This window comes from Canis aureus, chromosome 24, assembly GCF_053574225.1.
Source record: "Canis aureus isolate CA01 chromosome 24, VMU_Caureus_v.1.0, whole genome shotgun sequence".
Lineage (NCBI taxonomy): Eukaryota > Metazoa > Chordata > Mammalia > Carnivora > Canidae > Canis > Canis aureus.
Window position 1 is genome coordinate 20,999,744 of NC_135634.1, and position 12,119 is coordinate 21,011,862.

Sequence of the window (12,119 nt, forward strand, 5' to 3'; positions counted from 1 at the left end):
AACAAAGAAAGTTAACAGGGTTCCAACCTTAACTGATAGTGAATCTAGCTATGCTAGAAGTGGAACTGAAAATGCATTTATTTCACAAAAACAACCAAAAATATAAGCCGCCAAAACAGAGTCAGAATACAAAGCACAATAATAAGAATTAGGTTTTCTTTATCCTGAGAGCTAATTTCCCCCACCGCCAGGGCTTTGTCGTTTAAGAAATTCTGTTATACAATGTCATGAAGCCACCAAATTTTTCCAATAATTTTTAAACTAAGGATATTGACCTTTTGCCAATAAATTGTTTCCAGAGAAAGCACAAATTAATGCTTTCTCAGATAAAAACTGATAGCCACTAAAAATAGAGATGAGGGATCCCTGGGTGGCGCAGCGGTTTGGCGCCTGCCTTTGGCCCAGGGCGCGATCCCGGAGACCCGGGATCGAATCCCACGTCGGGCTCCCGGTGCATGGAGCCTGCTTCTCCCTCTGCCTGTGTCTCTGCCTCTCTCTCTCTCTCTCTCTCTCTGTGACTATCATAAATAAATAAAAATTTAAAAAAAATAGAGATGAAAACAAAATAGACTATACAGGACAACTGGATTCCTACATGCACAAGAATTAACTTAGATCCCTATCTCACACCATACAGAAAAATTAGCTCAAATTTTAAATCAAGGGGTAAATCCTCATAACCTTGGGTTTGCAAATAGATTCTTAAATATGTTACCAAGAGCATAAGCAGCACAAGATAAAATGGATACTGATCTTTATAGAAATTAGAACTTTTGTACAAAGGATACTATAAGACAAGTGAAATGATAGCCTACACAATGGGAAAAATATTTGCAAGGTGAAAACATGATAAGGGTTTAATATCTAAAATATATAAAAAAATGCCAAACTCAACAACAAAAAGGCAATCAGATCGCCAGACTACCTGAAAACATGCTCAACATCATTAGTCATTAGGGAAATGCAAATCAAAACCACAATGAACTACCACTTCATGCCCACTAGAATGGCTATAATCAAAAATTACAGAGTGTAACAGGTAGTGATGAGGATATGGAGAAATTGGAACCTTCATATAATGCTGGTAGGAATGTAAAATGGTGCAGACTCCACGGAAAACACTTTGATGGTTCCGCCTCACAAACCTAAACAGAATTACTATATAAGCAGGCATTTCAGCCGCTAAGTGTCTACCCAAAAGAACTGCAGCCGGGACTCAAAACAGATAGTTGCACGGCAATGTCCATTGCAGCACCATTCACAATAGCCAAAAGGTGGACACACGCAAGTGTCCATCAACAGATAAATGGACAAACAACATGCAGTGGACACACATAGTGCAATGTTATTCAACCATGAAAGAGAAGGAGATTCTGATACATGCTACAACATGGACGAACCTTGAAAGCATTGCATGAAATGGTATAGTTACAAAAGGGGAAGTACTGTATAGTTCCACTTATGTGAACTATGTAAAACAGTTAAAATCTAGAGACAAAGGGTAGAATGGTGGTTGCCGGGAGCTGGGGGTGGGCAACAAGGGAAGTTAGCGCTTAACAGCCACAGAGTTTCTGTGTAGAGTGATGAGAAGGTTTTGGAAATAGAGAGTGGTGATGTTTGCGCAACATTCTGAATATACCTAATGCCACCACATTGTACATTAACATGGTAAAAATGGCAAATTTTATACATGTATCTTACCTTAAAGAAAAACTGAAAAATAAAAGCCAACTACACGTACATTATGAAACATTGTACTCCTTACAGCTAAAAGGGAAATCACACTACTGCCATTATTATGAGTCTCAAAATGAAAGACAAAAACTACATAATGAAAGAAAATTATTGGCAGAATTCCTGTATGAAATGACTATTGCACAAAGTTCTGTACAATGCCATGAGACACAACATATTCAGCAACTTGTTGACACAGCATTTGTGTAAAGACTAAGATATAATCACAGTAAGATGATATATTAAATCTTTTCAAATGAAGTTTATTTTTATCTATTCTTTTTCCCCTTTTTTTTGGTATTTTTTTATTGGAGTTCGATTTGTGAACATATACAACACTCAGTGCTCATCCCGTCAAGTGCCCGTCACCCAATCAACATCAACCCCCACCCACCTGCCCTTCCACCACCCCTTGTTCGTTTCCCAGAGTTAGGTGTCTCTTACGTGCTGCCACCCTCACTGATATTTCCCACTCATTTTCTTTCCTTTCCCCTTGAATCCCTTTCACTAGTTTTTATATTCCCCGAATGAATGAGACCATATGATGTTTGTCCCTCTCCGACTGACTTATTTCACTCAGAATAATATATTAAATCTAACAGACCACAGTGTAACAAGTAGAGAATTTGCTTCTGTATCTCCCTCTAGATCTGGTCTAGTCTGATTCACCTGCTTCTTTTGTGTATAAACTTTTAACTGTCGCCAATTAACAGTATTTATTAAAGGTGACTGTACTGCAGGAAAGTCTACTGCTATTACCCACTGTAATAAATAAAGCCATTCATTTGAAAAACTCAACAAAAGGAGAAATGACTGTTGGGCTTTTTGTAATAGCAAGAGCACGCAATGTAGCAGAGTCATTGCTAACATGTAGTATGCTAGCAGATATTTACCTTATAAGAAAACTATTAATAGAACAGAAGTGAAACCCCACCTGTAAGAGCTACTGTGAGAAATGCCACTAAGTGATTTTCCTGTTTAAAAATGAAAAATCCAGGGCAGCCCGGGTGGCTCAGCAGTTTAGCGCCACCTTCGGTCCAGGGCCTGATCCTGGGGACCAGGGATCAAGTCCGACACCTGGCTCCCTGCTTGGAGCCTGCTTCTCCCTCTGCCTGTGTCTCTGCCTCTCTCTGTCCGTGTCTCTCTCATGAATTAATAAATAAAATATTAAAAATTAAACAAAAATTAAAACCCATTATTACATGAAGAAGACTTTTTGCTTCATTCATAAGTACCTGAAGAGCAGTAACAAGGACAAGAACACGTGGCCTGGTTTAATTTAAGGAATGGAAGCTCTATGTACTGATCCCCCCCAACAAAAGTTGTATCCAAATGCCAATTCACACGCTGCTTCCTGTTCACACAGAACAGCTTGCGGTCAGCCACATGCCTAATGAGCTTGATTTGCTATGGAAGAGAACTGTAAAAATAAAAACATGATCCATTCAAAACTCCAGAGTATACCTCATTTTGGAAGCAATTTGAAGAAAAAAGAGCACCAAGTTGAAGACCCTGATTTTCCATGATGAAATATACTCGATAATCAAAAGGGAAAAATAATTCATGTTTTAAATGAAAGATGAGAACAAAACATTTGTAGGACATCGGCAAGGCCAATAAAGTCCATTCTGGTTACTTCAAAGGGCTTCTGCAAGTGGCATATTGCAGTGACACAGTCAAAACCTTTCTTCATTCGAATCTATGGCTTTAAGAATGGAACTTCATGCTTTTGATGTTGGAAATAAAGGTTAACTAGATTCCTTAAAGCCTTTCTTAGAGCCTATGGTATAAACAATGTGAAGGTTGGCCGAACATTTTTTTTTCATTTTTTCAATAAATTTATTTTTTATTGGTGTTCAGTTTGCCAACATATACAATAACACCCAGTGCTCATCCCATCAAGTGCCCCCCTCAGTGCCCGTCACCCAGTCACCCCCACCCCCCACCCACCTCCCCTTCCACCACCCCTTGTTTGTTTCCCAGAGTTTGGAGTCTCTCATGGTCTGTCTCCCTTTCTGATATCTCCCACTCGTTTTTTCTCCTTTCCCCTTTATTCCCTTTCACTAATTTTTATATTCCGCAAATGACTGAGACCATATAATGTTTGTCCTTCTCCGATTGGCTTATTTCACTCAGCATAATATCCTCCAGTTTCATCCACGTCGAAGCAAATGGTAGGTATTTGTCGTTTCTAAAGGCTGAGTAATATTCCATTGTATACATAGACCACATCTTCTTTATCCATTCATCTTTCGATGGACACCGAGGCTCCTTCCACAGTTTGGCCATTGTGGACATTGCTGCTATAAACATCGGGGTGCAGGGGTCCTGGCATTTCATTGCATCTGTATCTTTGGGGTAAATCCCCAGCAGTGCAATTGCTGGGTCGTATGTAGGGCAGATCTATTTTTAACTCTTTGAGGAACCTCCACACAGTTTTCCAGAGTGGCTGCACCAATTCACATTCCCACCAACAGTGCAGGAGGGTTCCCCCTTTCTCCACATCTTCTCCATTTGTGGTTTCCTGCCTCGTTAATTTTCCCCATTCTCACTGGTGTGAGGTGGCATCTCATTGTCGTTTTGATTTGTATTTCTCTGATGGCAATGGCATTTCTATACACTAACAATGAGACTGAAGAAAGAGAAATTAAGGAGTCAATCCCATTGACAATTGCACCCAAAAGCATAAGATACCTAGGAATAAACCTCACCAAAGAGGTAAAGGATCTATACCCTAAAAGCTACAGAACACTTCTGAAAGAAATTGAGGAAGACACAAAGAGATGCAAAAATACTCCATGCTCATGGATTGGAAAAATTAATACTGTGAAAATGTCGATGTTACCCAGGGCAATTTACACGTTTAATGCAATCCCTATCAAAATACCATGGACTTTTTTCAGAGAGTTGGAACAAATTATTTTAAGATTTGTGTGGAATCAGAAAAGACCCCGAATAGCCAGGGGAATTTTAAAAAAGAAAACCAGAGCTGGGGGCATTACAATGCCAGATTTCAGGTTGTACTACAAAGCTGTGATCATCAAGACAGTGTGGTACTGGCACAAAAACAGACACATAGATCAATGGAACAGAATAGAGAATCCAGAAGTGGACCCTGAACTTTATGGTCAACTAATATTCAACAAAGCAGGAAAGACTATCCACTGGAAGAAAGACAGTCTCTGCAATAAATGGTGCTGGGAAAATTGGACATCCACATGCAGAAGAATGAAACTAGACCATTCTCTTGCACCATACACAAAGATAAACTCAAAATGGATGAAAGATCTAAATGTGAGACAAGATTCCATCAAAATCCTAGAGGAGAACACAGGCAACACCCTTTTTGAACTTGGCCACAGTAACTTCTTGCAAGATGCATCCATGAAGGCAAGAGAAACAAAAGCAAAAATGAACCATTGGGACTTCATCAAGATAAGAAGCTTTTGCACAGCAAAAGATACAGTCAACAAAACTAAAGGACAACCTACAGAATGGGAGAAGATATTTGCAAATGACGTATCAGATAAAGGGCTAGCTAGTATCCAAGATCTATAAAGAACTTATTAAACTCAACAGCAAAGAAACAAACAATCCAATCATGAAATGGGCAAAAGACATGAACAGAAATCACACAGAGGAAGACACAGACATGGCCAACAAGCACATGAGAAAGTTTTTTTTTAAATATTTTATTTCTTTATTTATGAGAGACAGAGTCAGAGGGAGAAGAAGCAGGCTCCCTGCAGGGAGCCCGACGTGGGACTTGATCCCAGGACCCCAGGATCATATCCCCCGGGCCGAAGGCAGGTGCTAAACCACTGAGCCACCTGGGGATCTCGAAAATACATTTGGTTTTGTAAAAAAATAAAATAAAACGCAGCTCGAACCTATATTGTGCAAAGGTAAATATGCAAATTAGATCTTGCCGAACAGGTAAACCCCCCCAAAAATACAAAAGTAGAGAAACTGGTGTTTAGAACTCATAATAACTGTAGAAATTATCTAATCTGGTTCCATGCCCTTAGAGATGGGGCCCCAGAGCTAAGGGTGAGGTGCACAAAATCACAGCTGTTTGGGGGAAGGGGCAATAGCAAAGGAAACGGCGATCTGCTGCCCAAGTCAGCTCTCAGCCAATGGATGAACCAACGGATGCATTATAGTTAGATAACCTAACCTATCAGTGAAAAAGAGCCATGACCATCAGGGACAAACACTGAGTACTCAGGTCTCAGAGGACACCCCCAGGACCCCACTATGACTCAGAGAGACTCTGGGGGAAGAGTGTGGATGCTCTGCGCAATGGACATGGGAGAAAGATGCAGACCTGTGATGAGGTATGGCTGGGGATGCATCTGGAAAAGAAGACCCCATGACAACAGGTCTGCAGAAAGCAGCAGACATGATGGGAGGTTAGTGTGGAAAAGCTAAGCCAGCCCCACTCTGTCCAAGGGCTCCCGGCATGAAGAGGACGAGGTTATACCAGACACACAGCACTGGGGGTGACCAACTTGAGGCCAAGCCATCAAGATCAGAAAGCGGAACAGACCATGGAAGTGCGTACTTTTGAAGAGTTTCCAGAAACACCTGTGTAGTCATACTTCGAATGTGTCCCATGACGAGTTGTTGGGCCACTTCTAATTCCATAAAAATATTCAAAGTTTTAATCAGTGAAAATAAAAGACACAGTCTCTCCTAATGATTGCTGGATTGTAAAAAACAGCTGAGAAGTAATTTAAAAGTGCTTTCCCATAAATATGGGAGATGCAATCTTACCTTCTGAGTATAGTCCTTTCTATGGTCAAAGCACATTCACTACATGTGTGCACACGGAGCTCTCGCCAGGATGCCATCTGCTTAGCGACACAGCAGAGTTCAGGGAAGCGCACGGCCCTAGGAAGGGAACCCAAACATCAGTCCAGGCCTCACCTCTGGCTGGTCCCACGGGCTCCCTACATCTTGGGATCCTCAGTTTCACACAGCCTCCTTGCACGGGTGCAGAGGGGACGGCACCATCACCACCCCCATTCCACGGAGAAGAGGACTGATGCTCACAGACGCTGTCACAGCCAAGTGCACACAGCCTGGAGGTCAGGAGGGGCAGAGCCACCCAGCCCTCACCCACTCGTTCGCTATCGTGCCCCAGGGTCACCCCAAGATCGCACATCCCGCAGCCGAGGGGCATACATCCGGTATAAACACTCTGCTGGCTTTTCAATCCACAAGGAGAACAGGCTCAGCCTCTGATTCCACAGCAAATCTGACACCGAGTTTTCTAGGGAAGAGCATTCAGTTTCTACCACTTTCAACAGGATCTGGGTTCTGCTAAAACAGGACTCTAAAATGGGAAAATCAAAGATACACAGTCTCTAAATCGAAGACATATGATCCTAGATTCAGAGTCGGATTCTAACTCCACACCCAGGCCCGGGGAGCACACAGCCCGGCAGCCAGCACCCTCTGCCCCACGGGCAGGCACAGGACACTGAAGAACCTCCTGGGCCCGTGGGAGCCACGGCCTCATTCTGAGAAGCATGCTGTGGCATCCTGTCTGCCAGTCAGGCATGGGGGTCACATCGCTTAAAACCTAGTGTGAAACACGCCAACCTCATGTAACTGCATCACTGTCAACACATATTGGGGAACCTTCTTTTCAAGAAAGCTCAGCGTGGGGTACTTCCAGTATTTATTTGTAAGTCTCTCTGTAGCCACACCAGGATGACTCATTTGCACTTTAAGATCACTTGCATAGGACATCTTCTGAATCATCTACACTGAACAAACAACTGCTAAAAGGAACCACAGAGTAAAGGAACGGCCAGAGTTGGAGGAAGCATAGACATTCCAGGATAAAAAGGGCTTCAGAGTTAGATAGGAAAGAGAAATGGACACAGATTGAGGAAGAAATGGAACAAAGAAACAGGTTGATAGAGAATTTCCCAGGTGGGTGATATGGCTTGTGCAAAGGCCCAGTGGCAGGCAACAGGAAACCATGAACAGCAATCCCACAGGAGCAGTGTTTGCTCCACAAAGCTTCATGTGGAGTACCCCAGGAAAGAGGATATTTTGCAGCAAGCTTTGAAAGCCAGAAAGGAGAAATCTGGATTTGACAAAAGGCAACAGAAAACAGCATGCAGAGAAGTGACATGATAAAAATGGCCTTAGAAAGATTATCCCAGCAGCTGTGTGTAGGATGGTTTCAAGCCCAGGGAGACTGGAGGCAGAGACCTGCTAAGAGAATATTCTACTAATTCAAGCACAGTGGGGGGAGGGTGTGGTCGGGGTACACAGCCTGGTGGAGAGAAAGAGCACTCCTATGGGAAGGAGCAGCTGCAAGCCATCCTCAGTTTCCTCATCTGTGAAATGCGAGGCTTGACCAGACACTTCGCCTTGAGGACTTTGGGATCTAACAGATTCTAGATGATCCAAAAGACGATGGATAAGATCTCCAGGTGGGCTGGATACAAATAGAGATTGGAGATCTGGAGAAGGAAAAGCAAATCCCAAACCACACCTAAACAAGGAGACCGGGCTTTGCAAACTATAGTTCCAGCACTTAGTATTCTCCTAAAATCCTCCTAAATATGCAATTGTGTCCATACCACCTAGAAGCAGATTAAAGAATATCCCCAAGTAGTGGGTTAGTGGTTCCAACCTTACCACACCCTTGATACTGCCCAGGATGGCACCATCCTCCACTGGCCCAGGCAAGAGCCCTGGAGGGTCCCTGAGGCTCCCCTGAACACCCTTTCCTTGGGCCTGAAGACGATTCCCTTCACCAACCCCCACATTGCTCCCGACTCCTGATGGAAGCCTTCAGAACTCACCTGAGATGCCACGCCTGCCCCCACGCTCCAGGCTGCCTCTCATCATACGACTAATGCCCCTCCTTCAGGGTGGCCCCCACAGCAGACTCGTAATTATAATCGTGAAGACACTTCTAGAAATTGTTATGTAGTTACTTAATATTTATCTCCCTCCACAGACTCCAGCAAGGGCCTTCTTGTTTACTAAAAATACATGGAATGCTGAGCACAGAGCTTGGCCCATTGGGAAACATTAAATGAGTGAAAACACGGGAATCTTCTCTCTTGTATCCACCAGACACGCACAGAAAAGTATCTTCTAAAGAATCATATAATCACCACGTATCTAGAAATTCAGCCAAAGTTATCCAGATTATTACAAATGCTAGGAAGGGGGCACCTGGGCGGCTCAGTTGGAAAAGTGTCTGACTCTTGGTTTTGGCCCAAGTCATGATCTCAGGGTCCTGGGATGGAGCCCTGCATTGGCTACACAGTCCACATAGAGTCTGCTTGTCCCTCTCCCTTCACTTCTCCCTCTGTACTCTCTCCATCTCTCATAAATAAAAATCTTTAAGAACAAATTGCTAGGAAGATTTACCAGATGGATTAAAAATATATATCCTGGTGACAAAGGCATCTACCCCTCTCTGATTTTCCACTCGTGGCCAGACATCCAAGTGTCGAACATGCTTTTCTATGGGAACAGAGGATGCTAATCCTGCAGCCCTTGTTTCTAACCTGCGTTCACTCGGCCTTCCTTGAAAGGCTTCACACACAGAAAAAAAGATGAGACACACAGAAATCCACACTTGAAGTTTTTCTGGTGTGCGAGCACCATCCTACTGAACCTGTGATTTCCTGCTATTTAAGGAGAGATCTGTCCCACTGTTTAAGATACAGTGGAAGTTGTCAAAGTCCAGTGGAGCTACAACTTGGTAAACCCCAGAAGTGTTTGTAGATGGAGCTGGCAACTGGATGTGCCAGACACCCATCGGGGACCCGGCAACCCGGCCGCCTAGGGAAGGTCAGATGTGTCGTGCAGACACAGCTGCAGGGGCCAAGAGCTGGCTCAGGAATTCCTGTGGGAACAGCCCACCTGCTGGACCATTTCCACTCGGCAGGAGAAACTAATGAGCAGCTCATAGGCTCAAGAAGCCCTCCCCTCAGAAAAGGGGCTGGAAGCAATGACGGTGTTACCAAGGCATCGCTTTAGAGGGAACCGAAATCTATACTGCACCGTTTCCACAGCTCTGACTCTCAGGGGCCTTGAAATGCCCATCCTGTTGCAATTACAGAGACAGAGAGGGCCATTATCCCTAAGTTTTGGCAGACTGTAAAACGTAACCGTGCTTTCTCTGTACATTTATTTTTAAATACCTCAAGGAAAATAATTATTATTTATCTCATTTTATTATGTTGGATCATCTTAGAAGACACGCGTTTTGTTTAAAAATTGGTAAATCTCCATCTGGTGCATTGATAAATTCTTTATGCCTATGAGATTTGAAAAGATGAATAAAGAATTCAAAGAAGCTTCAGGGCTTAAATACTGACTTGCACCTCCTGGTTATTTCTTCTGTTCTCTCTCTGTAACTCTCTGCAATCTCGCAGTCACCCACCCCCCCCAATCCCTCTGGGGTGGCCTCAACTCCTCACGGATCTGCCCATAATTTCTGAAGACCTTCAGTGATGCCTCCTATCTCACAGAGATTCTTTCAGTTCTTTTTCCTAGAAGGAAATGTTTACTGAGTAAACTTATGATTTAAATAAACTTGATTCTTCCTACTGATTTGAGTGCCCCCCATACAAAGCTTCAATATAAATAAATTGTGGTCATACTCACCCAGAAAAAAACACTAAAAAACCCTGAGACTCAAATCCAACAATACATTAAAAGGATCATTCACCACAATCAAGTGAGGTTATTCTGGGGCTGCAAGAATGGTTCAATATCCTTGAATCGATCAGTATGATAGAACACATTAATAAAGGATAAAAATCACATGATCACCTCAATAGATGCAGAAAAAAAAAATTGTCAAAATTCAACATCTATGATAAAAAAAAAAAAAAACCTCTTCCAGTTGGTTTAGAGAAAACATCCAGAACGTAATAAAGGCCATATATGACAAACCCAGAGCCAACAACATCTCAGTGGTGAAACATGAAAGCTTTTCCTCTAAGATCAGGAACAGGAAAAGAATTCCTATTCTCATCACTTTTATTCAACACTGTACTGAAGTTCCAGTCACAGCATTCAGACAAGAAAAAGACATAAAAGGCATCCAAATTGGTAAGGAAAAGTTACTATTTGCAGATGACATGATACTATATTTAGAAAGTCCTAAAGATTACAACTGTTAGAAATAATAAATGATATAATTGGCTGCTCCCAAATTAGGAGTATAAATATTTATAATTGTTAGAACTTCTTAATGGATAGACTCTAAGTGTGACATAGTGTCTCTCTTCATCTCTTACTACATAGTCTTTGGTTTAAAATCTAATTTATCTGAGTGGGAAATATCAGAGAGGGAGACAGAACATGAGAGACTCCTAACTCTGGGAAAGGAACAAGGGGTGGTGGAAGGGGAGGTGGGCGGGGGGTGGGGATGACTGGGTGATGGGCACTGAGAGGGGCACTTGATGGGATGAGCACTGGGTGTCATGCTATATGTTGGCAAATTGAACTCCGATAAAAAAAAACTGGAAAAAAATAAAAATAAAATCTAATTTATCTGATATGAGGATTGCTACCTTGCTTTCTTTTGAGGTCCATCTGCATGATAAATGGTTCTTCACCTGCTACATCACTGGCCATCAGAGAAATACAAATCAAAACCACAATGAGATACCACCTCACGCCAGTGAGAATGGGGAAAATGAACAAGACAGGAAACAACAGATGTTGGCAAGGATGTGGAGAAGGGGGAATCTTCTGGCACTGTTGGTGGGAACACGGCAGGTGCAGCCACTCTGGAAAACAGTAAAGAAGTTCTTCAAGAAGTTAAAAATAGAGCTACCTTATGACCCAGCAATTGCATTACTGGTTATTTACCCCAAAGACACAGATGCAGTGAAACGCCAGGACACCTACACCTCAATGTTTATAGCAGCAGTGTCCCCAGTAGCCAAACTGTGGGAGGAGCCACGATGTCCATGGACAGATGAATGAAGAAGATGTGGTCCACATACAATGGAATATTACTCAGCCACCAGAAAGGATGAATACCCACCATTTACATCGACATGGATGGGAGTGCAGGGTATTATGCTGAGTAAAATAACTCAATCAAAGAAAGACAATTAACGTACGGTATCACTCATCAGTGGGATATAAGAAATAATGCACCAGTGGCCCCGCCGCCCCGCCCCGCCCTGCCCCTCCCGGCCCTCGGCCCGCCTGCGCCCCTGTCCACTCGCGACTGCCCCGCGCCGCAGCCGGACGCCGCGCCCTCCTCCGTCCCCGCAGCTCCCCAAGCCCGCACGCCCGCCCCGGATGCCACCTGCGGCGCGAGCCCGCCGGGCGCCCGAGGCGGCGGGTACCCCGGGGCGCGTGCCGCACGCCGCCCGCGCGGC

General features: G+C 43.5%; 1 protein-coding gene across 1 annotated transcript; it reads right to left on the reverse strand.

The window, feature by feature from the left end:
* Nucleotides 1-3,705: 3,705 nt before the first annotated feature.
* Nucleotides 3,706-11,881, reverse strand: LOC144295892 (uncharacterized). Its single transcript, XM_077868518.1, has 4 exons — nucleotides 11,298-11,881; nucleotides 6,922-7,072; nucleotides 6,511-6,627; nucleotides 3,706-4,366 (listed from the first exon to the last, which is right to left on the reverse strand). The coding sequence occupies exons 1-4, from the start codon at nucleotides 11,359-11,361 to the stop codon at nucleotides 4,348-4,350; spliced, it is 351 nt and encodes a 116-aa protein (XP_077724644.1). The 5' UTR covers nucleotides 11,362-11,881; the 3' UTR covers nucleotides 3,706-4,347.
* Nucleotides 11,882-12,119: the final 238 nt, after the last annotated feature.